This window comes from Dunckerocampus dactyliophorus, chromosome 8 (assembly GCF_027744805.1).
Source record: "Dunckerocampus dactyliophorus isolate RoL2022-P2 chromosome 8, RoL_Ddac_1.1, whole genome shotgun sequence".
Lineage (NCBI taxonomy): Eukaryota > Metazoa > Chordata > Actinopteri > Syngnathiformes > Syngnathidae > Dunckerocampus > Dunckerocampus dactyliophorus.
Genome location: NC_072826.1, coordinates 21,985,147 through 22,012,988, shown reverse-complemented (window position 1 = coordinate 22,012,988; position 27,842 = coordinate 21,985,147). Strand labels below are relative to the sequence as shown.

Sequence of the window (27,842 nt, the reverse complement as noted above, 5' to 3'; positions counted from 1 at the left end):
AATAGATTCAATAGCGTTTCTCAACTTCTTTATCACAATGCTGGCACTTTAAACTGTCTTTGGCTACATTTTGGCTTATTTTGCAGCCGTGATGAAAAGAAAAGCAGAGACTTGGGGTGAGAAACACTATTGAATTCAAGAAATAACTCATGGCAAAACACCAAGGTGGTGTACGTATTGATCTCGCTGCCACATCGTGTCTTTGCAACAATCACATCTTCAATGAAGGTAAAAGTAACCTTAAATGCTCATTTATATCCCTTTCATTCATCATTTATATGTATTTATATGCATTTTAAATTGTTTTATGGATGTTTTATGTTAACATTATTGGCTTTCTGGAACGGATTAATTGGATTTACATGACTTCTTATGGGAACATTTGATTTGGTTAGAGTACGTTTTGGCTAGAGTCGGACCATCTGGAACGGATTCATGACGCTAACCTAGCTTCCACGCAGGGATTTTGGCTGGCATCAACCCTAGTTGTCTTTGGAAATGTGCAGTGATTGAGGGAGCAACCTTGAGAAGAAGCAGACTAGGCCATCTGCATCAGCTCGGTGGAACTGTCGCTTGACTCTAAGACATTTACATTCACAGTCTTGACAGGCTTTAACATTTTCATTGCGTCTTCTTGCTGAAGCGCATTTTAACCTCCCTCGTCACTCTCTCCTCCCCACATAGTGCTGCATAGACAACTATGAGGAGATGGTGAAGATCCTGCTGGACCGAGGAGCCAACGTCAACGCTCAGGACAACGAGCTGTGGACGCCACTGCACGCCGCCGCCACGTGTGGCCACGCTGGCCTGGTCAAGATACTCATTGCACAGTAAGCCGCCGTGGAGGAGGGAAACGATTGAACGATGACAAACAAGACGCTGGCATTCACTTGCTAACATTCCACAGTGGTGCGGATCTGCTGGCGGTCAACTCTGACGGCAATATGCCCTATGACCTTTGTGAAGACGACCCTACACTGGATATTATCGAGACAGCCATGGCCAACAGAGGTAGCCCATCCATCTACACTCTTGTGTTTTTTTGTTATGTTCACTTTAAAGCAATGTGGTTAATAAAGTCATGAAACTTGCATATACTTGAGTAGACTAGGGTCGGTATATACAGTAGCTTGTCTTGTTCACATTAGCATCTCCCGGCCATTGGCAGGGCTTGTGTTCTCAGACCACCAGCAAAAAAAAAAAAAAAACGCAAGTAATTGAGACGCCGATGAAAAGATCTATTTCGGGACTCACACAAACAGGACATCATCCAACAAAATGCCTCCCTCACTCACGGTGCAACCAAAAATAACATAAGTAGGATAATTCCTTGTTTATCGTAGTTAAATGGTTTCAGGTTAATTTCCGCAAAGAAGGATTCCTTTTTTATAAATGGAATAGTCAGAGCACAGAAAGCCTGTTTACTACCTTCTAAATTCGTTTTTTAACATTATTAGAGCCCTCTAGACATGAAATGACACCCAAATAGTCACCTTTACACTCCTATTATCCAATATAGTAGACATAAGAAAAACTAAGACATAGTATAGACTCACACGTTTAGCTTTGGGAGAGTTCCTTGTTCTGTACAGTACTTCCTACTATGGCTACTTGGAACATTACTGACACCTAGTGACCAGTGTAGAATACTACATATCATCGCAACATCTTTCAATGTTCTGAATACCTTATATTTCTATTTTACTTCACTTAACCATTTCTATGCTTGAAATGCTTCAATTAGGCCAAAAATACATAAAACTTGCTTCAATGTGCATATTTTTTTGCTAATAAGAGGCTGAATTCAACCACAAAACAGCATCATTTATTAATGGATATATTTGTGAAAAATGGTGATCTAGTAAAGCCGCACAATTTGAAGCGCAAAGTGGTGAGTAACACAGGTGGAGCATAGTCTACCTGCACCAAAGGGACTATATGGGTATCAAAATTAACGCTTACACACTAATATACATGCAAAATTACACTATTTTATGCAAATCTATAACCCACGAGGCATCTTCCTGTTGAGGAAGTGTGCATGTGACTTCCCAGCATGCATTACTGACGATAAATGAGTAATTATCATGAAACGCCATAAACGGAGGACCACCTGTACTGCCATATAACCTGTAAACTGACTACTCTAACGTATGTCCAAGTTGCTACAATATAGTATTGCGCCTTGAGAAGATATACTGCAAGGGTGTCAAAAGTGCGGCCCGGGGGCCACTTGCAGCCTGCTGATGCTTTTTATTGGCCCGCAGCACATTCTAAAAATATACTTTAACAAGACTTTTTTTTAATAGCAAAAAAATTGAAAAATCATCAGAAGAAGAAGAATAATGGAAAAATATTACGAGGAAAAAGTCGTAATTGTACGAGAATAATGGCATAATATTGTGAGAAACAAAACAATAAATAAAGTTGGAATTCTTGGACAATTAGACTGCAGAGAAAGTATAAAAGGGGACCTATTTTACTAATTTTTGGGCCTTTGAATTGAGTTCTGGACTCCTATAGAGCAGCTACACACGATAACACGCACAGAAAGCTTTCTAGATCTTCGGGACTCTGCACCTCTTACTGCAGTGTTTCCTGCCTCCCGCCCAAACGGTCTGTGTAATTAACTCCACCCCCGGCCCTCCTGCAGCCGAGCCCACTCCGCTGTGATTGGTCACACTCCCAAGGACTTCCGGACAGCTGCCAAACCCCTTTTCTCCTAATAATTACATAAAATAAACACAGTTAGGACACTGATAAATTGTTACTTGCAGCTTGCTCTTCTGACTCTTCAACACGACCAAGTAACGTTGGAAAGGTGTCGGACTTCAGCCACAGTTTGGCGGATAGTCCAGCTTCGTATTGGCCCATGTTCACAAAACAGTCCCGTGTGAAGTGCCGTTGACAGATGAGCATATTTTCCTCTTGCTGGCCAGGAATCAGCAACTCCAACCACTTCCGCCTGATGCTTGGTTCTTTAGACACACCCGAACAAACATTTCCTGGGAGCCATACGTGCTAACAGTGAACAGAGCAGAGCGAAGCAGAGCGGGGAGAGGGCAGGCCCACAGCGTTTTCCTGGGCATGCCCATATAAGGAAGTCCGGGGTGCATTGACGTCAATGGAACTCGGCGTTAGAAAAAATAAAAAACTCTGTAAAACACAGCATGCACAGCCGTCCAAAACTGCTTTCTGGTCTGACTTCCAAATGCGCAAACCTCATTAATTATCATTAATAATATTACAAAAGAAAATGTAGAAAGATAAAGAGCAAAGTTGAAGTATTTGGAAAAAGAAAAATGGGAAAAAGACCAAAGTTCATAATAATAATACGCTTTTTCACCTATATCACAAAGCTGAGATGCAGTTTTTCTTGTAGTATACGCTCCTGATCAAAATGCCTGTGAATATTCTCATTCATCCAAGTCATTGTATTCTCAGGGCATTGAATCGATCTCAACGGGAATGTTCAGGTTGTCTCAGAAGACATTTCGCCTCTCATCCGAGCAGGCTTCATCAGTTCATGCTCAAAGACTAGATGGGACACACACCATTCAGACTAGATAGGACAGCTCTCGTCTGAGAGCGTGGTGCAAGATCCAATCTATTTATCCTTTAAAGGAGGCGGCAGATCCAGATAGGAATGGTTGGCTCAGTGGTGTCAAACGATGATTGTTAGGATCCAATAGAGTGGGGCCTCTGCCCACCAACGATCGTCGTTTGGGTGGTATCACCTTTCCAGCGTCCCGTTCAGATGGTCATGGACCCACCTGAAACCAAGGTGGCTGTTTCTTACTTATTTTTTATAGGCTAAATCTAAGTCTCAGGATGGTCCAAAAGAGTGAGGTTATCCCTCTGGAAGAAGTCCTTTGTCAGGCGGGCATTGTGAACTGCAGCGTTGTCCTGTTGAAAAAGCCAGTCATTACCACACAGACGAGGGCCTTCAGTCATGAAGGATGCCCCCTGCAACATCTCCACATAGCCAGCTGCCGTTTGACGCTCCTGCACAACCTTAAGCTCCATTGTTCCATTGAAGGAAAAAGCCCCCCAGATCATGATGGCACCCCCTCCACTGTGCCGTGTGGAAAACAGCTGGGATCTCCTTGTCATGCCAGTAACGTTGGAAACTATCAGGACCGTCATTTTTTTACATCAGAAAATAAAACTTTCTTTCACCTTTCAGTGCCCCATGTTTGGTGCTCTTGTGCAAATTCCAAGCAGGCAATGTTGTGGCATTGAAGGAGATGAGGCCTCTGAAGACGTTTTTTGTTCTCAAAACCCTTCTCTCGCCGAAGCCGTCTGATGGTTATTAGACTGCACTCTGCACCAGTAACAACCTTCATTTGGGCCGAGGATGGTCCTGTGTCTTGTTGGACTGACAATCAGCGGGTTCCGACTTCCATGGCCACCGTCCTGCTGTCTATATCAACCAACACCTTTTCTGGGGTCTGATGAGCATCGGCATCGGGCATCTTAACCCGGCGATCGGTTCATCCCGCAGCAGTCAGATCCCACGCTGGTGACATTTTTTGAGGTCTTGCACTTGCTTTTTTGTTCCATAACCCTCAGCATCTTTTAAGAAAAAAATGACGTCCAACCTGCGTCCAAGGAGTGGCTTTGCTTATGCAGCTCAATAATCCAACTGCGTTCAAAGAGAGAAAGCTTTTTTGCCTTTGCCGTCAAGAGATCGTAATAGTGTGAATACCTGACAGAAAATGACTATGAATCCACTTTTTGGGGAAAATTCTGGCTTTTAAAGTCTGTGGTCTTAAACTTTTGATCAACTGATGAACAGCCTACTTCACTTTAATGCTTGTTTGCAATAAATTGCTTACTCAACACATTTTTTTTTGTTTCACTCCCATGTCACTCCCTACTTAGAACCTCCTTAAGATCCAACAGTGCAAAATGTAAATATTTGCAATTTTTCAACTGATCGTAACATTTTGATGAGGAGTGCATACAACGTCTACATGTGTTGGTTTATAAAATATAAAAGTGGCCCTTGCTGGAAAAAGTGTGGACACCTGGTGTACTGTCATAAAACATTAGCTCACGTAGCCCTGGCAATAACCTCCTTCAGAGCAGACAGAACTTCAAGCTCTATTTAAACGTAGTCTGCTTTCAGTGTTATGTTGTTGTTTCATGGTCAGTAAGCAGACACGTTCACAGCAACGCGCCGCGGCAGACTCAAGTCTCTTGTACGAGTGCCAACAGCGGCGCGGCGGTGCAGTAAAAGCGAGTCAAGCCGGCCACAAGCCTAATAAACACTGCTGACGGTGCCTTTCAGTGAGTCCCCCAGTGAACAATAAAAACTTTGTATGGAAGCCCGGTGGCGGCACTCAGGATTGAAGGTTGTACTGCAACACCCAGGAGCTCCTCACTTGGCTTCTTTTTGCAGAATGCAGATAGCGCTACAGTAGGTGAGAAGAATGCAAATAAGACCATCAAAGGGAGACGCTAATTGCTCTCGTAATGTTGCCAAAACTGTAAGACCTCCAGAGATGACGTTGTTGCGAGCAGACTGACTCTCTTCTGGCTTATTCCTTCACTCTCACACACGTCTAAAAACACATGAGGCATCCACTCATCTTATCTTAATAAGAGGAGTCAAACATAAATAAATGCGAAAAAGAATGTCTCCTCCATCTGGGGGGGGTCATACAAACTGTGAACTCGTGCCATTTAGCATCCACAAATAAGCGACGGAACACACACGGTGCAAAATATTGAGCCTAAATATGACATTTACAAAGCTGATGCTGCTTTTATAGGCATAGAAACGATCAAATAGTCACAGAAACTCGACAATGAAGAGAATTATCACTGCTATTATGTTTGCATATTAGTGAAAAAAACCTAAAACTGAGCTTGATACGATACTGTGTATTGTATTGACCTATCACCTGAATCTAAGATGTCCAGACAAAATCAATCTTACATTTTTTCAAACAAAACTGGCTAAATTGCAATTAAAATGGGAAATGACTGCTTCATTGAATGATCAGCATTATCTTCAAATTAGCATCTTACCCTGGATCCTCCCCTCTGTTCTTTGCTAACTTGCCAACAACCTTCAAGACACTTTTTTTCCCCCAGCGTTTCTCTCCAGGTCACTGGGATGTGTGAGTGACTGGAAGAAAATCTCCGGCTCGCCTGGGGAGAAGTCGTTTGGCACCGCATGTTGGTTTCAGGGATGTGCGCTGAGGGAAGGCCTCACCTGTCATAATGAAACATAAAAAAACCTAATAATAATATAAAATAAAAATGAATATTTGTCCACATCAGATTTCTTATGTAAGTGCTGTCTCGTTGCAGTGAATTAGCTTGGCATTTATACCCATACTCACATGATACAAACCACCAGGGTGTCATCAAACCAAACACCTCCCTCACTCACGGTGCAACCAAAAATAAAAAGTGGAACACACACTGTAACTGCACCACACAGACTATGCAGGTATCAAAAGAGATGCTTACACACTAATAGATATTACAAAACAAAACTATTTTATACAAATTTATAACTCGCAAAGCATGCTGGGTAACTGTGTGTGTGTGTGTGTGTGGGCTTCCCGGCATGCTTTGAGGGTTATAAAATAGTAATGTTTTGCATGTATATTAGTGTGTTAGCATTGATTTTGTCCATAGTCCATGTGGTGCAGTTACATTGTTTGTTCCACACGTGTTACATTTTGTTTTTGATGTGAGTGAGGGAAGCGGGTAGTGACGTAGTTCATGTTGTTTTTGTTCAATGTTGGAGGAAAAACAACAGAAAACGGTGAAAGTAACAGTTTTCCATTTGTTAATTGAGTGGGAAAAGTGAACCTGTGATTGAATTGAAGACTGAGAAAATATGTGCTTCACGATCAGTCACCCCTTTCACGTTATCCCTCGGTCACGGTCACGGAAAAAAATGGTGTTGAGTTTGGAATTTCCCGTTCTTTCTAGTGGAGGAACGTGATCATGTTCATTCCACGATGTTGTGTGTTTGTTGACAGCTACCCACCGTCCCTGCACCAAGAATGACAAGGGAAGTACTAAAGTACATGTGGACGATGTGCAATCATTTATTTCTCTTTTGCCTTACATTAATATATCATTTTGTTGTTTTATTCATACTTTTATTATTCTACTTTCCTTAATATCGGTTTGCTCTGTGTGCTGTGCTATTAGTATATATATTATATATATAGTATACTGCATAGAGTGCTGCTGCTATTGGAACCTTAATTTCCCTGAGGTCACACTATAAAAAGCCTCTTGTAAAACAATCCATGAACCGTTCAGCAAAAGAATCAATGGCGATCGTAAAGCTCTGCAAATGTTTCCAATGTGTTAATAAAACCAGCGCTCGGCTGCAATTAACGCTGTTTGTCTGTGTAATTGGACCGGCAGGCATCACCCAGGAGATGATCAACGAGACACGAGCGTCAACAGAGAGGACGATGCTGGGAGATATCCAGGCGCTTGTGCGGATAGGAGAGGAGGTCAACCAGCAGGACTCGCAGGGAGCCACACTGGTAAGAATCCATACTTGGAAATATGCTGCCAGAGTGTTGCCGAGAATGTGGGATATTTTATTTTGTCCAAGTGGTGTTGCCATAGTAGTAGTAATACCGTAAATGCTTCAGTGAACCACCGGGGTCTCAAATTAGCGGGTCAAAAAACATAGCATTAACATCTGTGGGAAAGATCCTGGTGTAACGCCACAAGATGGCAGTCGCTGCATTTGAAGTACAGTGGAAACTTGGTTACCGTCAGTAATTCCTTCCGGAAGGTCCGACTCTAACCGAAACGGACGTTAACCAAATCAATTTCTCCCATAAAAAAATAATGTAAATCCAATTCATCCGTTTCAGAAAGCCAAAAATGTTAACAGAACACATGTTTTTATAGTTTTACATGCAGAGAACAATTCCAAATGCATACAAATACATATAACTAATGAATGAAAGGGATAAACGAACGTTTAAGGTTACTTTTACCTTTATTGAAGACATGATTCTGTGACTGTTTCTTGAATTCAATAGTGATTCTCTGCTCAATAACCCAAAATGGAGCTAAAGGAAGGTGCAAGTGCCAGCATTTTGACATCACGTCTTCAGTGAAGGTTAAATGTTCATTTATCCCTTTTATCTGCCATTTTTATGCATTTAGAATTGTTTTATGGATGTAAAACTATAATTGTAAAACTATAAAAATGTGTTTTCTGTTAACACTTTTGAGAATCAACCGCTGAAGACATCATCAGCTGGTGACGTAACATAGCTGACTTCTGCTTGTCATTTTGTTAGCTAGCTAATAGGATGCTAACAAGGAAGGATGTTTTGTGATAAAAATACATTAGGAACACAGTTGGACTATTAACAACACAACAAAATGTGCGCATTGTTGTACACTAACCAGAAAATGCACACAAACTGGTGCAAAATTGTGCCGTAAATGTTCGACGTTAACTGAAAAGCACGCTAGCCAGGGCGGACGTTAACCGGGGCTCCACTGTACAATGAGTGGTCAGCATCCAGCAGTTTTATCGTCTTGAATTTCTGTCGTATTCTTAAAAGGGAGGCATTAAATTTACATTGGACCGAGCAAGTGAAATGTCTCCATCCGGTTTCGTGTGTTTTTTTGTTTTTCTTAACCACAATTTCTGTGCTGGTGTCATCTGCATTCTGTAGATGAAGAACTATAGATGTTGTAAGGGTTTGGCACAGGTTAGCCCTCGCTCATAAGCTAAGTATAATGACTGTGGCGGAATGCTTCATACTGTAACTTCGCATCACAACACGCCTCGCGCATATCTGGGTTGTCAGAGAATAACACGTAGCAGGAGAGATCTGTGTTGCTATTTTAGCCACTTTGTTGGCTAAGCGAGTAGGAGTAGAGTAGAGTAGGAGTACACTCCTCCATCGCCTGGCAACACCTCACTTTCCCGGTGAAACACGCAAACCAGAGGTGTCCAAAGTGTGGTCCAGGGGCCATATGGGGACCTGTGGCTCACCTCCCATGACCCCATGTCCCTTTGCAGAAATAAGCAAAATGGAAAAATGCAGCAAACAGGCATAAATGAAATAGAAACAAGCTGAAATGTTGATACTAATAAAACACAGATTTGTCTTTAAATATATGTATAATTTTGAAATTCTAAATACCAAGTGGCGCCCCTGCATTCAGTATGCGACCCTCGGTTGGAACCTGGGGGACAGTCCTGACATAAGCAAACAAAGACAAGCTGGCATTTGTTTACTACACTTCAACCAATAAGGAACTATCTTCCTAGCAATAAAATCATTATTCACACGTTTCCAAATGTTGCTTTGTACTCACTTGCATTGTTTCACTTTCTGAAAAAGAAAGCAGTCATGCATCATGGCTAACTATGCAAATTAGATGATGCAATCACTCCCCGCCCCCTTAGGGGGACCCCCTCCCACCACTGCAAATAGATTTTTTTGGAGGAAGTGTGGCGGTTGCAGTTGAGCCGCTGCTATTTGCCAGTTGTTTCTCGGTGCTCGCTCCAGGAAGTCAGTCTTCCTTGCACGGTGTGCCAACTGCACACGTGCAACTGTCACTTGGCGTAACGGTTGACACCAACGTGTCTGTTGTTCACCAAATCTGTGTACTCAAAGTTACAAAACCCTGTGGCATATTTGTCATGCTAGAATCTCCATCTTTCCATTTACATGTCTTGAAAAGGTCTTAAAAGTCTTGTTTGTACTTGGAAACTCAGATGCACTGTTTTTTGTGGTTTATAAAGGATGCAAAACACTGAGTGACTTAACAGCCAATCAGTGGTTCTGCTCGTGTGATTGACATGTTAGACCGGGGGTGTCCAAACTTTTTCCAGCGAGGGTCGCATATGGAAACATAAAAGATGCCGGGGCCATTTTGATACTTTTTTATTTCGTAAAACGGCTTAAAAAAAAAAGACGTTTGTATTTAAAGACAAAACTTTGTGTTAGTGTTGTATTATAGGTGACACAGCGCATTTTTATTATTACACCTTCAAGGTCTTTTTTCCATTGTTGCTGTTTTTGTTTGTTTGTTCAATTCATTTTTTAGAATACAGTGTTCCCTTGTTTATCGCGGAGGACAGGTTCCCAAAATAGCCCGCAATAAGTGAAATCTGCGAAGTAGCCAAATGTACTAGTTGTAAACAACGGTAAAACCCCTCCCCATACACTTGATACACTTCTCAGACAGGCATGAACATTTTCTCACATTTCTCTCTTGTTTAAACACTCTCAAAGTTCAAATTTCATTTGAATTTTAATGATCAATCTTGGACACAAGAAATTAAATGACTCACCATATTCATCGTATCCTTGTTGCTACATATTGCTCCTGTTGTTGTACTTTACTCCTCCTCGTAGTCCTCCATGAAGCAAAGATTCCATTACGGTGTTCCATAATGGCACACTATGATCGCCAGCAAACAGGACACACGGCAGTGCTGCATGAAGGAGAATGATTGATTGACAATGGTATACAGCCAATCAGAACACAGAACCCTATAGGCGGGTTCTCCCTGAGCCAATCAGGACTGTTGTGGCGCAACAGGTGGAGGGAGATATCTAACTCTCACATATGTACACAACGCCCTCTAAAGGTAGCAGTAGTAAGTACAACAACAAACAGACAACAGAGCACCGGTAGATCGCTCTAACACGCTACAAGGAGGCAGAACACAATGCACGCTCATAAGCTGTTTAAGAAAAATGCAAAATTGCACTTAAAAAAACGCAGCGAATCCGCAAAAGGTGTACAGCGATGTAGCGAGGGAGCACTTCATGCCATGGGCCAATAAAAACAAAGCTGTAGTTTGGACACCCCTTTGTGAGACCGTCCAATGATTGCATGAACAGTGACTGTAAAAAGTGACCACTTCAGGACTAAAGTAGTACATTTAGTGTTGCATTTGGAAAAAAGTGATGAGAACATGTCCTACTAAGCTGAAAGATTTGGCCTCTGCATTCTGGATCCTTTCGCTAATCTTCATTGTGCATGACCAATCAAAAACAGTGCCGCTAGAGTCTTTGGCAAAGGCCACGCAGGAAATTGTGGGAAGTTACGTAAGGTTAATCTTTTGTTTTCAAGAGAAATGCTTTTTGTTTCACGCTTTGGATGTGGAGGGACTGACAGGTTTCCTTCCTGCGTAGTCTGTTTTATGCACAGAGTGCAACATTTGTGAAAATACGTGAATAAGTTAAGTTCCTTGTGTCATTGTAGCTGCACATTGCAGCAGCAAATGGTTACATGCAGGCTGCTGAGCTGCTGCTGGAAGGGGGTGCTCGCATGGATCTGAGGGACTCGGATGGATGGCAGCCACTGCACGCCGCAGCGTGCTGGGGTCAGGTGAGATAGACGGCGACGGAAAGCAGATTGGTGTAGCGACCGCCGCGGTTGTTAATGTAATTTGTTCCTGCTGCTCTTTCAGATGCACTTGGCCGAGCTTCTGGTGTCTCATGGAGCCAGTCTCAACGCCAAGACTTTCCTGGAGGAGACCCCCATTGGTATACAGACACTCCACCCAATCTATGCAATTGGCTTCTCAAAATAAACCTCAGTTTGTCTTTTTCCAACTCTAAATCTGATAAGACACATATTAAACTACTCAAAATGTGTTTTGGCCCAGCTCAGAAAACTTTACTTCATTTTTGTGGAATTATCCTAAGCCAGCATGACTCATTAAGTAACAGGACTGAAAGTAACAAGAGTGAGTTTTTGGAAGTACTGCAGTACCTCATTTACTGCAGTTAATTGGCTCCAGACCCGACCGTGATAAGTGAATTTCCGCAAAGTATGATTCCTTGTTTATAAATGGAATACGTTCAAAGTTAGAGCATAGAAAACACGTTTGCGGCCTTTTAAATAAGTTTTTAAACATTATTAGAGCCCTCTAGACATGAAATAACAGCCCTATAGTCACCTCCTATTACCCAATCTTGTAGACATAAGAGAAAATAAGACATAAATAAGACTACTGCTTGTGTACGTTGCTGTAAATGTGTTCGCATGCTAGGGGAGCTGGGGCTGGGGGAGAGGAAATGGGTTACAGTAGCCCGTGTTTTTATCAGGGATTTTTATTGGGAATTATTGTGCCTGTTGTGAGACCTGCAAAAAAAAGCCTTCTAGCAATCAAGTCTGGTGCTTGTGTGTCTCACCCAATATTACAGTAACATTACTGACACCTAGTGACCAGTGTAGAATGCTACATTTCATCGCAACATCTTTGAATGCGTTGTCAGAATGCCTTATATTTGTATTTTATTTTAATATATTTTTAAACCATGATAGGGTGAAATTTGAAGGGTGAAGTGGTGAGGCATTACTGTATATAAAACAGAGCCACATTACATTTATTGCTGCTATTTTTCCAGGGTGAAGGTAGTTTCGATTAGTATTTCAAATGTTATTGATTAAATATGCAATCAGACTGTAGCAGTGTGCAGGACAATTTACTTAATTTAAAAAAAAGTCTTTCCAGTTAAGTTCATTGTGCTTTTATACATGTGATTTTCCCATAAAGTCAACCCTGTCAGTCCCGCCAAGTCGGCTTTCATCTGACACACACTTTCTTATTTTCAGATTTGTGTGAGGACGAGGAGTTCCGAGCCATCCTGCTCGACCTCAAGCACAAACATGACATCATCATGAAGTCGCAGCTCAAACACAAGACCTCCCTGTGCCGGAGGACGTCCAGTGCTGGCAGTCGTGGGTGAGTGCTGACACCTGCTGGCCGCCAAGCTGCTACTACACAGTCAGTGTGACAGGAGTCAAGCGAGTCAGACACGTTTCAAGCGTTTCCACCAAGCAGTACACTTCCGTACTATCAGGATTCCTCACATTCCGTAGCTGCAACTCACGTTTTAACAATTTCTAAGTGGTTGAAATTAAATTGTTCCAGATGCTCAGGACTGGGGGCGGGACTTCTCTTTACATAACTTCTCTCTACAGAACACCAACACAAGGTTGTTTTGAGGACCTGGAGTGAAAAGACGAGTCAAAAATCTTGTTTTTGACAAGAACCTCTGACAGGTGCACTCTATGAGTTTTTAGGAACATGCTGCAAAAAACACTCCTCTTTGTCAAGTTCTTCTATGACAGGAACGCTTTGTTGTCTTCATTGATCAGCTGTAGCAATGTTGGTCAAAGCTCCCCTATCTGATCTAGTCATACCTAGTCAAAGATATACACCATAAATAAGATCAATTACATCACTGTCATGTACCACCCCCACCCCCAAGTCTGCTGGTGATTTGTGGGAAAACGAGCCGGAGCCAAAAATGTATATAGATACTGTATATATATATATATATATATATATATATATATATATATATATATATATGTATATGACAGGAACTCTCTATTGTTTTTAGGAATATGCTGCAAAAAATAAAATAAACACTCGTCCAAGATCCTTTAAGTTGGCAAGATCCTCCGTGACAGGAGTGCTCTGCTGTTTTTAATGATCTATCGTAAAAAAAGCTGATCAAAGATCCTTTAGATGAGAGGAGTGCTATTGTTTTTAGGAATCTGCTGCAAAAAATACACTAGCCAAAGATCCACTATTTGACAAGATCCTCTGTAACAGGAGCGCTTTGCTGTTTTTAATCATCTACCTTGAAAAGGTTAGTCAAAGATCCCCTATACGACGGGAGCGCTATTGTTTTTAGGAATCTTACGCAAAAAAAAAACTCTAGTCAGAGATCCTCTATTTGACTCGATCCTCCATGACAGGAGTGCTCTGCTGTTTTTAACGATCAACTGCAAAAGCGCTAATCAAAGATCCTCTATTTGACAGGATGATTCTGGTCGTTTTAAGGACCTACAGCAAAAACAATAGTCAAAGATCCTCTAATATGACAGGGATTTTTCTGCTGTATTTGGGACCCTCTCATTTTACAAGCTCCTCCATGACAGGAGTGATTTGCTGTTTTTAATGATGTACCGCAAACAAGTTGGTCAAAGATCCTCAATATGACAAGATATTCTATCTGGGTTTGTAACCATCAACTGCAAAAGCGCTCGTCAAACATCCTGAAGAGTATTTCTTGGTGGAGAAATGAGACTGGAGACTGGAGTCTGTTGCTCTCCTGCTTTTTCATCTCACTCAGCCTTCCTTCACGCCCACAGGAAGGTAGTGCGGCGAGCCAGCCTGTCGGACAGACACAACCTGTGCCGCAAGGAGTACGAGACGGAGGCCATCGTGTGGAGGGGAGGGAGGGAGGAGGAGAAGGATGAGAAGGAGGAGAAAGAGAAGGAGTCTGATCGGCAGGAGAACATCCAGGTGCTTCAGGTGAGTCCTCGAATCCCGTCACTCAACTCTGTTTTGCAAATTGCCAAAGACGAGGTAGACTGAAGCTGACAATAAGACAAGACATTAAGACAAGGAAGTCAAATTTGACTTATTAGAGCATACAGTATGTATGCTGTTAAGTATACCACAGTACTGTGCTAGTAGTGAAACATTTTGAGAATTCCTATGATAAAAATACATACTGTAGCATCTCAAATGGTCTTTAGTTATTTTAAACTAAAGCATTTTCTATTTTAGTTTCCTATTTTAACTAACATTTTAGCATGAATATTCAGACATTTTATCTAGAAGCCGTCTCGTCAGGTTGTATTGATTTGTTTCATCGTATGCAAGTTTTATTCAATTTTACTTTTGGATTTTTCATTATTCTCAAAGACCAGTCCAGGGTGTACCCCGCCTCTCACCCAAAGCCAGCATACCCTCCGCAAAGCGGCATTGAAAATGGATGGATTATTCTCAAATAACTTGTCTGGTCGCTCATCTATTTTGGAGCCAACAGCAGATTTTCTCTTGACATCCATCTTCTTCATATTTTATTGAAAAACAAAATATTTTTGATTTAGTTCAAAAAACAAATTATGAAAAAACACATCAGTCGTTCTTATAGTGTTGATTTCATACAGAAAAACGAATGAACGAATGATACACGGATTCTTCTCGCCTTCTTTATCGAAGTGCTGGCACTTGCAACTTTGGTTGGCTCCATGGTGGGTTATCTTGCAGCTGTGAACAATAAAAAAATAAAACACGAGTATCACGAGATTGGGTGTTGGGTGTGTGATCCACGATGGTTGAATTAACAAGCAGTGCTGGGAAGGGTCCATCTATATCAGGGGTCTCAAACTCAATTTCACTGGGGCCCAGTGGAGGTAGAGTCTGGGCGAGGCTGGGTCGCATCAAGTATTGGAAGTAGGGCCGGGAATCTCAGGGTACCTCACGATACGATACGATTCACAATACATGGCTCACAATAACGCTAAAGGGCCACCCCTCCCCCGGTCCATGTGATAACACCACTGTTAGTTCAGTGTTGGTGTTTACTTGCCCCTGTAAGTATGGAAGTAACACTGAGTTTGCCCGGATGTTGCGGGCTGCAGTTACACTTCTCTTTGATGTCCAGTCGCGGGCTGCAAGATACGATGAGACCCCTGATCTATATCCTTATTACACGAGTCGCAAAGGGTAAAAGACAAGTTTGTTACGTGCAACATTGTATGATAACACGGGTAAAATGCTAGAACTACTATCAAACCTGCTCGTGTACAGTCATGGAAACAATTAGACCACCCTTGTTTCTTCAGTTTACTGATCCATTTTAATGCCTGGTACAACTAAAAGGTACATTTGTTTGGACAAATATAACAAATATAGCTTATAATAGTTGAGTTTAAGAGCTGATATCTAGAAACTTCCATGGTTTTCTTGATAACCAAAATCACTTAAGTTCTTACATGAATAGCTGTAGTATTGTACTGCCAAAACATTTTCTATTTTTGTTGTCATTGTTATATTTGTCCAAACAAAAGGTACCTTTAGTTGTATCAGGCACTAAAATGAACAAGAAACTGAAGAAACACGGGTGGTCTAATCATTTTTTCCATGACTGTATGTAGTCAATGACTAAGAAGGTGCATCACTTTTCTCACTGTCCAGGTAAAGCCCGTTGAGGCGGTGGAACTCCCCGACCAGCCCAAGCAGCCCACCATTCTCAAAGATGGCAGCACCAAACAGAACGGCCTCATCCCCACGTCATCGTGCGTGCCGCCACAGCCGCCTGCCGCAGGCCAGGGTGACAAGTGGCCTCACGAAAGACCTCAAACTCTGTCGGAGCTGAAGAAACAGAGGGCGGCGGCCAAACTGCTGAACCACCCCTTGTTCAATGGTCACCTCGGCAACGGGTCCACAGACTCCTTCAGCGATGCCAAACTCAACTCCGACGATCCCCGGATGCCGCTTGTGTCGTCCAATGGCAACGCCGTTTTCTACACGCCGGCCAGCGGCGACCCGCCCCTCCTCAAACTGAAACAGCCAGTAGAGGATGAGCAGCCAAAGTCGCGGACCTGCTGCTGTGTGTCATAGCGCCCTCGTCATGTGAAATGATGGAACAGCAAGCATTTGCACAGAAGGATGAATGGAAATGGGACGCAAAACAATCAATGGATTCTCACTAAGGCTGCGTTCACACCTGTCATGTTAGGTTAAGGTACAGTTTGGTCAAGTGTGAACGCGATCATCCAAACCCTGGTGGAGACAGAGATGGTTTGAGAGCTGGGTCTCTCCGCTTGTAAGTGTACTCTAGTGCGGTTCAGTTCATTTGAGCTCAAGTGTGAACATGACACGGACCAAACACAAGGACCGGTATTAAAAAGACAGCAAAAAGCATGCAGAAATAAATATGGAAGAAAAACTGCTCTACTTTATCCCCTCTGTGCCGACAGCCACTCTTTAAAAACAAGAGCTACTGAGCTTTCGCTTTTCCTGAAACCAAAGCTGGTAAATACAGTGGATCCCTCAAATATTCACCAATTCAGCATTTGCAACCCCACAAATTCACTTTTTTTCCCCCACAGAAAACACACCACCGTATGTCGCAACAATTTAGAAATACATAAAACGTGCACAGCACACGTGCACCACTCTTTGAAAGCCCACACTTTTTACATGTTCGTCTTTCCGGTGCTTCAACAATGATTGGTTTTTTTCCTTCAAGTGTTGAAATTACATACTTTGTTCGGTGGTTTCTGAATGCACCATCGTTGTGTGCTGAGATGCAAACGTGAAACTTGCTTATAGATTTCTCAGATGCTGCCACAGCTTAAAAAGATCCCCCAAATAGAACACAAACTGCCGCGTAAACCTAGATTGTGTCACAAGTTAGCAATGGCAATTGAAGAGAGAAGGTGAGGGTTCTGGAGCTGAATCAAATCTAATAATTCCAATCAGACTTGTTGCAAATGTTGATCCGAAAATGGAGAACGTTTGGAGGAGTTGGGAGGGGGGAGTAAGCCATGTCTCAAGCATATAGTTTATGGGCGAATCTATTACTCGCCATTTTTTTGGCCATTCACAGGTGGTCCTCGACCGAAACCACTGCGACTGCATAGCAAAATATAAAAATAAGCTATATATTCAACCTAGCAGATGCGATTTTGGTTTGGGGTGTTTGAGTTATGTCACGAAAGCTGCTCAGTCAAGTCTTTGGTACCGAACCACAAGTGTGAACGCAGCCTAAAACACAACTGAATTCCTCAGAAGAAGGCAGGCTGTAAATTAAAATGAGTCTATGGGTTAAAATTCCTGTTGATACACTTGTTTCTCTGGCCTTGTGCACCCTAAATCCAAAAGATGGATGAGGAAGAATTCAAGGTACACGATTGAAGTTCTGTTCGAGATTTCATTCGAATGTCATTGTTGTGCTTTTTCAACAGAAGAAAAGTCAGGAAGCAAATTCAGCAAAAATAGCTATGAAGGTAGCCTGTATATCAAAGGGAAGGAATGCCATTAAAAAAAAAAAAAACAAGTATTATAACGTTCAGGAAGTGTACTTGGACACTCACCGTCCCTTTTTATACTGTCAGAACTCCAACTGACATTTCTATTTATGAATCATTCACTCGGAGCGTTGTTGACTGTACATTTATTTATGATATTAGAAAGCATCATGGTTCCTACATTATTTATTACTGCAGATGGCGTGTGACTGTGATACAAGATGAGAAAGCACCTTCTGATATGAGAAGTGAAGTGTTCAGTGCTTCACAGCACGTGACTCCATCACTATGATTGACAGTGTTAGCATGTCCCCCCCCACCCCAATGAGACACCCAATAAGCACATTGGCCCTGACATTTAACTGTATGTTGCCTCATCTCCTCACCAGTGCCAAAGAGTCTTCCGTCGAAAGGTTTTATTTCTTCCCGATTTTGTTTAACACACAATTCAACCTCCCTTGTAAGCCCTTGTACAGTGTCTATTATTTGTAAATATGAATTTGTAAATATGATTGTACGTGTCTGGTCATCTGTTCCCGTCAGCTGCATTCAAGTCTGTTGTTTGTGTCTTAATGAAAATAAATGGAACCTGACTGAGTAACATAGGAGAATTTAACGATCCATATGGCTAATCCCACAGTGTAAACCCTGCTCAGGTGTCAGTGTTATTGTTCATCTTTTCATGTTAGTCCTTATTCATGCTTGTTTTTTGTTTGTTCAATGAGTCCACTTGAAACTAGCGGAGGTCCAACTGAGCTTGTCTGTTCTAGCTGCTGCAATAAAAATGCATTGAGATTTCATGTCCAGTTTGTAAAGTATCATTAGAAGTGGCCCCAAAAGGGATAACAAGCACCTGTTAAACATGTGTCATTCACCTACATGTTTGGAAGGATAAGGTAAGGTTTGTAATTACTGGAAAATATTGACGGTGGCATTCACACTTTTGAAATAAATTGTATATTTTGAGAAGCTTACATGGTCTCTTCTGAATTGGGTGGGGCTGTATGGAAAAGGTGCAATAATTTAGGGTGTGTTTACACGTGAATGATATAGTACATACAAATATAAATCTACAGATAAAAGGTAAGGCATGAATACGATACACCAATCCTAACACTGACATAATACCTCGCTGAAGACCCAGGCCTTGACGTTCCGCCCTGGTCGCTGTGCAGCTCCCCTGGCGGACCAAACCAGCTGTACATCATTTACTGGGTGCTCAGTGCTGGTGGTGACACGCTAGTTGGGGACGACGTAGGCTTCAAGCCACTTCCTAAGAGAGACCATTGCCACCAGGACGTACCGGCTCCCCAGCTGGCTGCAGTACAACTGCCTCGGAGCAGTGGCCCCCGCCTGTGTGGTGGTGGCTTGGCGAACCACGTCTTCATTATCACTGTCCTCCAGGTCTGTGGAGCTGTTCCTCTCGGCCTTGATGTCTCCAGTGTTGTGGGTGGCAGCAGTTGAAGGTCGGGAGAGTTAGCAAGCATATGGTCTCCCTGCAGTGGCCTTGACTGTGGGGGTTGCCCGACACCTCAAGACACCGCCAGCAGCAGGTATCACTTGTTCTGTCGGCCACCTCCATGCAACTCTCTCTTGGTGACGGGGACTGCTTGATGCCTCTGTAGGGCGCCCCTGGTGGCAGGAATCGGACATGCTGTAGGTCGCCTCCATGCAGCACTCCTGTTGGCAGGGGATCCTTGTCGCTTCTTCAAGGCACCTGCGCCAGTAACAATTGTCCACTTCAATGCTCGCTTCTGCCGGTCACTCGAGGACGGAGCTCACACTTCCCCTAAGGGCCGTCCATCTTCATCAAGCTTCCTCCTCCTCCGTTCACAAGCGTGTGATGAAGCCTCAATCTCTAGAACTGAAGAAAACCAAAATGAAAACTTTGGAGTGGCCGAGTCAAAGTCCTGACTTGAATCCTACTGAGATTCTGTGGTATGACTTTAAAAAGGAGGTTCATGCTGGAAAACCTAAATGTGGCCGAATTACAACAATTCCTCCACAGCGCTGTAAGAGACCCATTGCAAGTTATTGCAAACACTTGATTACAGCTGTGCTGCTAAGGGCGGCCCAACCAGTTATTAGGTTTAACACGCAGGATGGTCCAAAAGAGTGAGGTTATTCCCCTGGAAGAAGTTCTTTGTCAGGCGGTCATTGTGAACTGCAGCGTTGTCCTGTTGAAAAAGCCAGTCATTACCACACAGAAGAGGGCCTTCAGTCATGACGGATGCCCCCTGTAACATCGCCACATTGCTATCTGCCGTTTGACGCCCCTGCACAACCTGAAGCTGCATTGTTCCATTGAAGGAAAAAAAAAAGGCCCCAATGCATGATGGCACACCCTCCACTGTGCCGTGTGGAAAGCCTCACAGGTGGATCTCCTTGTCATTATGGTTGGGCATCGTTTGAATTAGAACGATTCCGGTTCAAATTCTTCATTCTTCAAGGCAATGTCATAAAACTGCATGGTTTTAGATGAGGCCGCTAACCACAGTTCTTTTTCGATGGAATGTCTAAAGTTCTCCATGAATTGTTTGATATGAACCTTTTATCAACATTACTATGAATTTCTTACAGGGCAATTTATAACCAGTATATAAATATACCATTCAACTTGAATATATTATTATAAAGTTTCTTTTCACAGGAATAAACTTTCACAATAGAGGTTTACTTTTGAAAAGTAACACTTTGTTTGCTGCCTTAATGTTGGTGTAAGCTATTTTTTATGAAACCCTTACTTTGTGAACACAGGTAAGCAAGAGCCAATAGCTGAAAACGCTCTTATTTTGAAGGCCCGCAGTGTGTTGTGAGAGTTGACAAGGTCCCCTTGACTGTTGCTAACAGAGACGTACTGTGCAAATGATTAACTTGCCTGAGGACGTTTCAAATGACTGTCTTATTGTGTCCAACCTCAGCAGCAATGGCGCGCTGTGAGAGGCCGTGCTTATGCAACTCAACAATCCAACCGCGTTCAAAGAGAGAAAGCTTTTTTGCCTTTGCCATCAAGACATAACAGTGTGAATGCCTGAACATTTTGGTCAGGAGTGTATTTCAATGGGATGCCAGTCTCTGAATGATCTGAACTCTTGCTTTGATGACAGTATTGACAGTATTGAACTAATTCCCCAAAGAATGTCAGGTTAGACTTTGACTTGATGTTAAATAAATGTTGGACGCGTGCCAGGCAACGTGAGGAACAGGCCCAGAAAGGAGGACAAAAGCAGAGCAAACACATGGTCCAGACCCCTGTCGCTCGGACCTTGCTGCATTGGCCAGTCTGTCCTGGGTCGTGGTGGGTCAGCTGGCTTGTGGCCCAAATGGATGTGTGCCGGAGAGAGCAAACAAAGGAGCGAGGCTGAGTAAAGACAGGAAACGATTCAGTGCCAGGCTGTTTGGACGCTGATCACCGAGAAAAAGAATGGATGAAAAGAAGGTTCTCATTCATGGAGGGAAGTGCAAATGACACGTGAATGGCAAGCTCAAATGATTCACCATCATGCAAATAATGTTCATTTGAGGGGCACAACAGAGCTTCATTGTCTTTTTGTACTCCACTGAAGACATCCGAGTGACATGGATCATGACTGAAATGTATTTTTACTCTTAGGTGGCTGTAATTACATGATTAGTTTTTCAACACATCCATCCATTATCTGTACTGGGGTATGCTGGGGTAGCGGTCTTCGGGCGAGAGGTGGGGTACACCCTGGACTGGTCACCAGCCGATCTCAGGCCACATATGGGACAACCTAAACCAGAGTACCTGGAAAGGTAGCCATGAACATGCAACCTCCACACGTGTTTCAACAAAGATTCAAACACATTATCTGTGGACTGTGAGGCCAACATGCTAACCATTGGTATTTGGATGATTTGACAAGTACCAATCAAACCCAATGCACGTTTGCATGGTCTTATATACTGTAACTGTGCAACTAGTGCAAACTGCAAAAAAATAACATGAAGTTGCAAAATATGTTACTTGCCTACTTGAAAAGCAAAAAAGCTCAACTTTATGGGTAGCGACCTGATCAAATAAACAGAAAAAAAGGAAGTTAATCACAAGGAAGAAGCAGAGATGAGTGGTGGCAGCTGCAGTTACGACACAGAGCCCTCCAGCAAACTGCTACTCACACAGGAAATGTTTGTCTTTTTTTAAAAGTGGGTGAATAAACCTGAATGACTGGTTTCAAGAACATTATCCGATGACTTTCTCCAAGTAAATAAAGTACAAGCACACAGTTTGGAATATCATCACTTGATTACCTTCGATTTTCGCTGCCAAGGTCGCTCACATCGTCACCATCAGAATCTGCAAACTGAAAATAAAAACGTCTTTAAAATGACAAAAGTAATTCTTAAGTGGTTAAAAATGTTATTAAAAAAAAAAAACAGGTTCGTCAAGCTCATTTTCCCCGTGGGCCACATCGTAGGTACGGTTACCCCCAGAGGGCCACCTGTGACTGAAACCATATACAGTATACCGTGTTTTATTATCATTTTCTTTTTGTGTGGTTTTACCAAGAAACTTACATCGAAAGAAGTCAGTGCCACACGGACATTTTAGTATAAAACTAATGTATAATTAATTCCTTCCATTTAATTATATCAATAGGATTTGCCAACGAAAAAGCAAGTCAAAATGGACAATACATTTAGCATGAAAAACTGGCTTTTGGATTTATTACATTTTTTTATTTAATTTTTTTTCATATAAATATACAGTAGAAAATAAATATTTTTTAAATATAAAAAAATTAAAGAAAAAGGTAAAAAATATATATAAATATATCCATCCATCCATTTTCTATGCCGCTTCTCCTCATATAGTAAAAAAAAAAAAAAAAATCAAATAAAAAACATAAGTGTATTTGTTTTATTTCCAGGCTTTCGCAGGCCACAAAATCATCAAATCTGGCCCTGCGGCTTCAAGTGTGACACCAGTGGATTGAAATGGATAAGACTTTTTCCAACAAGTCAAAAATCAACTTTGTGATATTACCAATGCAATTTAAGTGGAAAAACTAAATATTCACACGAGTATGTGATGGCCTCTAGTAAGATGTGTATTACATATAGTCTTTTCTTTGTAAATATGTTTATCGGTACCTTTACCCAACAACAGAGGTTGCATTTTTTTTTCCAGCCCACACATTGTTTTTGTGGCTTTTCTAAGAAGAGGTCAGACGGTATGTTGATCATTTCTGTGGCTTCCTGCCAAATGCCGCTGTCACCCCTTCACATCTTTATCTCAACTCCCACCCAAGCTTTTCATTCTGGGCCTCTCTCGATAACAATAAACAACTGCAGAAGAGGAATGTAAGCCAATGAGCTATGGCTTTAAGAAAGATCATCTGGCCACAGGATGACAAATGTTGCAATCTTTGTTGTACTATCTCTGACAGGTTACCGTCTGCATGCAGTTGATACACAACAACACTAAACTGTTACAGAAAAGGGCACAATATTAGGTATGGTATGGTATGGTTGGTTGTCATTTAACTTTTGTCCACTTTCTGTGTTAAGAAAAGGAAGCTGTTGGAAACAAAGTAGCAGCAAAATCATGCTAATGGGAAATAGAATAAGTGGAGTCAGACATTAAATAAAAGCAGGCATGTAAAGCACATGAGGATAAGACTGAGTAAGTGTTTTTACTAAGTAACTTTACTCCAAGTATATTCGGCATCACTTATTTTGTTTTATTTAAACCTGGTTAGATTTTTAGACCTGTACTACTTTTACTGCAGATGTACCTAATGATATGGCTGTCAACCCAACTCCCCCTAGTGGCAGTCGAAAGAACGCACGTTGCCTTCCTGTCACCGCCACTGGCTTTGTCCACTGCATTCACACACACACAGGCTTCCAGTCTGCGCTTGCGCGGCTAAATTCGGAGCCAGGGGGACACTGACAGCATGTCTGCACCGCCACTCGTTGATATTTAACAAATTTTTTAATTTATTTATTTATTCAGGAACAGCGGATCTCTAGAGCAATCGACGACCATGTTCTTGCGTACGGCGTGTATGGTTCTCCCGTCACCCGGTTTGTTGGCACATTGGAGGCTCACAGCACAAACACTGAAGAACGTCACTTGTACTCTAACGAGGACACACGCGTCTCAGCGGTACCTGACCTGCTGTTGCTGCTTTGTCGGCTCAACATTAGCTCACCTCGGGGGACAACAACCGGAACCATCGTCGACGCACCTCCGCCACAACCGGGACTCCTGCGGTTTCAACTTGGGACCCTTGCAGCGGGTGTGTGTTAGCGCCGAGTCCATAGGTCAACAACTTGGAGGCCGGTTATCGAGGGTGTTGAGGCGACATGAAGGCCGAGCAGACACGGTGGCTTTGTTAGCAGGTAACACTCGGCTTTTAGCCACCATGGCGGCTAGTCGAGCTTCATCCGCATCCTCCAAGAAGACCACCGACGGGGACAACATTGCGGAGGTATTTTAAAAATAACTTAGTTGTAGTGCAAATAACGTTCATGAGTTGGCAGGTGTGTACTTTTGTTTGCATGACTGCTGACCCACAGTGCTCCAGCACACCTGGTTTTAATTAACCTTTAATGCGCGTGGCAGGTTGACGTATGTGACGTCACCCGGAAGTGGCTTGACGTCGGTCACATTCCTTTTGTTGAACGACAAACACGAGTGGTGCCGCACTAAACCTTATCTCACCTTTGCATGCATAATTGTTATTATGTGAACCTTAACTTGAGCAATGTACTCAAGTATAAATATGAATAATGAAATATTAAAATAGTTTGGTTGTTTTTCCAACGTGGTTGAGATTGGCACACATCTTTCGGAGACTGACAAGCACGTGTGCGTAAAATATGAGCAACATTTGTTGAAAAACATGGCTGCTATTAAAAAAAACGTCAGATTTAGCCAAGTCGCTGAGCATTTGTCTAATGGCTATACAACTTGATATGTCTGCTGGCATGTCCTCCAAAGCAAACAAATGTCTCAATGTTGCACGTAAGGCTGCAGTGTTGAGGAGGTGTATGTGTGTGTAAGGGAGTGTGTGTTAGTGTGCCACTATGACTGTACGCTTCTAAGAAGTTATCAGTCACAGAGGTCCCAATGTTCCCCTCCCATACACCCTCTGTGGCGTAACTCATGCTCACATGACCCTCCAATGCTGCTGCTGCTGCCGCCGCCTGCCTGTCTTTGCTTTGAGTCGGTCCTCACTCGCCTCTCCAAAGCAGCCTGCTCCCACACACACACTACTGTTCTTTGTTGACAGGCCAGCAAGGACACTGCCAAGCTCCAAAGTCATTCTGAAAGCTTGGGCCAAAGTAGTACAAGAAAGCAGCTGCAGACCAGACTTTTTGTGTACTCAAACAACTTCACCTTACAGTGATTGATGGTTCTGTTTCATTTCATCCCACCCAGGACCAAAAAACAGACCCCTCAACCCACTGGTCTGCAGGAAAAGCCCCCGGGGAGTCAGAACCAGATGGAGATAAACCTAACAAGACCCAGCAGCTAAAAAAAGTCTTTCAGGAATACGGAGCTGTGGGAGTTTCCTTTCACATTGGGATCTCCCTCATGTCCCTGGGAATGTTCTACCTCCTCATATCCAGGTAGCTACGCAGCTTACTGCAGAGTTACGTATTTTAGTCTGGATAAAAAAGTTGTATGTTTTTTTTTTTTTTTTTATAGAAAAGTTGTAATTGTATCATATGAGTGTGACTTTATTCTTTTTAAATTAAGACTTTTTTTAATTACAACCTTTCTCCCCCCAAAAATGTAATTTTATTATAGCTTTTTCTTAAACAAAATACTTCTTAAATCATTGCTTCCCCCAGAACGTTACATGTTTATTGTTTTTTTTCTTCATTGTGGCCCAAAAAGTTACCATAAATGCTCTAAACAAGGGGGTGTCCAAACTTTTACAACCGAGGGCCGCGTACTGAGCAAAAAGTCTTTGCCACTTTGATATTTTCATATATTTGTAGTATATTTGACCTACGACAGCGTATCAATTCCTCATTGCACAACACAGCAGCTATATATAATTTTATAGAGCATGCAGAGGTAGATACTGTAAAGATGCTTGATGGTGACCACTGATGATACATCAAATGATGCTACTGTCACCTTGTGGAGTTGATAATAAAAAAAAACTACATCAGGAAGTTGCCTACAGCCACAGCTGTTAAAACCAATGTTTCTGACCTGGCCACTAATTAGAAGCCCTGGCGGTTATTTGCTTATGTAGACCATGCACCCGCCGACTCTAGGAGACTCTGTGGTTAATTGAATAGAGCTGGTAATTGGAGCAGAGATGATATTTATATAGCAGAAGAAAGTATGTAGTTATCGTGGCAGTATCGGTGAAGAAATGCTGTTGGACTGTGGAGTGGAGTACCCATGAAGAACTAGCAGCAGAGGCACGTGGCTTTAAAAAGCGTCTCTCAGTCTTTATAGCAGCAAGTGTAGACGACCATAAAACATGAGCTTGTTTTCTCACCCTGCGTGTCTCAGACAAGACATGCTGAAAATCAAATCTTTGTGTTTCATGGACATTTTCATGTGATAACGCCGGTGCAAAGAGTCAAGCATACAGCATTTCTTGGATCTGGCAGACTAGTAAGAGGCGGCGTGCCAGCAGCTTGAATACCAGAGAGATTTAGTGGAGATTAGCAGCAGGCAGCGTTCCTCATACAGCTGATTATCACCCTCCAAATGTCGCCCGCAGCCACGGAGCATTATCACTATGTGAGGACTACCCAGCCTTGCATTTAGCTGATTAAAGCTTGCGGAGTGCAGAACATTTGACAATGTGAAGACAGGAGTCACACTACATCCCGACAGCTTGGCTCCCTCTGGTGGGCCTAAACTGGACCTACATCTAATGAGTTCTCTGTCTCCACCAGTGGGATTGATATGGCAGCCGTGCTGAGCAAAGTGGGGTTCAGCGAGGCCATCATTCAGTCCAAGATGGCAGCGGGGACCAGTACCTTCGTCCTGGCCTACGCCATCCACAAACTCTTTGCTCCCGTTCGCATCAGCATCACCCTGGTGTCGGTGCCACTCATCGTGCGCTACTTCAGAAGGACGGGGCTGTTCAAACCACCCACCTCTGCGCCCTGATGACATCGCTGTATAACCAGCGTCCAGCCATATTTATAAGTGTCCTCAACATTTGCCTTGACGACTGCTGTTGTGTGATTTTAGTGGAATAATACTGAAGGATAAACAAATGCAGTACAAATGTATTTAGACTAGTTGAATTTGATGTACAATCAGGGATGTTTTAGTTTTAGCATTGTTTGTTCCTTAAGGAAGTGAAGGTTCCTCATGTGGACTACTTCCTGTCAGGACGCAGTGGTCCTTCCCCTTCATTCTCTGGGCTGAGACATCTTTATTTACTTTCCTTTGCAACAGCAAGTTCTAATCTTCAAATCCAGACGAATGAAAGTGTTTCATCAATAAAAATGGATGTTGCTTGCATTTGGAACCACAATAAATCAATCATATTTTAATGTACTTTTTTTTTTAATCGCTCATTTTGTTTGAGTTCCTTAATCAATCCGTTCCATAATTTGATTCCCCATAATGATATGCTGAAGGTTTTTTGTGCGTATTTAAGTGTTTTAAGTTAAATTTTTTCCCTGAGGTCATATTCCCCAGGAATGAGTTTTGGTCAAGGACAAATTTTGCTTTATTCAGTATTTATTTAGTATTGAGGTATTTAATTGAACCAAAGTCAAATTCCTTGTTTGTGTAAGCATACTTGGCCAATAAAGCTGATTCTGATTTCTTGCCACTTTATGTTGCATATTTTTTATGTGAAATTTCCAGCACATATTTTCATCTATTATGACCCCCGGAAAACGTCGTCAATTTGTATTTGAGCATTTCTGCTATTACCAAATAGTATTATTTTAGTTTTACTCAAGTTATGGGATAAACTGTTTTTATCAAACCATGTTTTTAGTATAGTCAATTAATTTGTGACTTTTTATTAGCTCTTGTGTACCCTCTCCCGAACAAAAGG

At 42.3% G+C, this 27,842-nt stretch overlaps 2 protein-coding genes and 1 long non-coding RNA gene across 3 annotated transcripts in view; 2 read left to right on the top strand and 1 right to left on the bottom strand.

Annotated features, from left to right (window-relative positions):
• ppp1r16b (protein phosphatase 1, regulatory subunit 16B) overlaps nucleotides 1–18,936 on the top strand; it is a 104,605-nt gene extending 85,669 nt beyond the window's left edge. The window contains exons 4-11 of the mRNA XM_054783306.1: nucleotides 685–830; nucleotides 908–1,011; nucleotides 7,402–7,526; nucleotides 11,236–11,361; nucleotides 11,444–11,519; nucleotides 12,595–12,724; nucleotides 14,146–14,308; nucleotides 15,983–18,936. Of these exons, the coding sequence (XP_054639281.1) occupies nucleotides 685–830; nucleotides 908–1,011; nucleotides 7,402–7,526; nucleotides 11,236–11,361; nucleotides 11,444–11,519; nucleotides 12,595–12,724; nucleotides 14,146–14,308; nucleotides 15,983–16,408 (1,296 nt within the window). The 3' untranslated portion in view covers nucleotides 16,409–18,936. The remainder of the gene's footprint in view (nucleotides 1–684; nucleotides 831–907; nucleotides 1,012–7,401; nucleotides 7,527–11,235; nucleotides 11,362–11,443; nucleotides 11,520–12,594; nucleotides 12,725–14,145; nucleotides 14,309–15,982) is intronic.
• Nucleotides 17,051–24,389, bottom strand: LOC129185829 (uncharacterized). The gene is made up of 3 exons (XR_008572143.1): nucleotides 24,000–24,389; nucleotides 22,093–22,145; nucleotides 17,051–19,684 (listed from the first exon to the last, which is right to left on the bottom strand). It is a non-coding gene; the product is annotated as an uncharacterized LOC129185829 (long non-coding RNA).
• On the top strand, nucleotides 23,656–27,630 carry fam210b (family with sequence similarity 210 member B). Its single transcript, XM_054783308.1, has 3 exons — nucleotides 23,656–24,278; nucleotides 25,232–25,422; nucleotides 26,719–27,630. The coding sequence occupies exons 1-3, from the start codon at nucleotides 23,832–23,834 to the stop codon at nucleotides 26,933–26,935; spliced, it is 855 nt and encodes a 284-aa protein (XP_054639283.1). The 5' UTR covers nucleotides 23,656–23,831; the 3' UTR covers nucleotides 26,936–27,630.
• The last annotated feature ends 212 nt before the right edge of the window (nucleotides 27,631–27,842 follow it).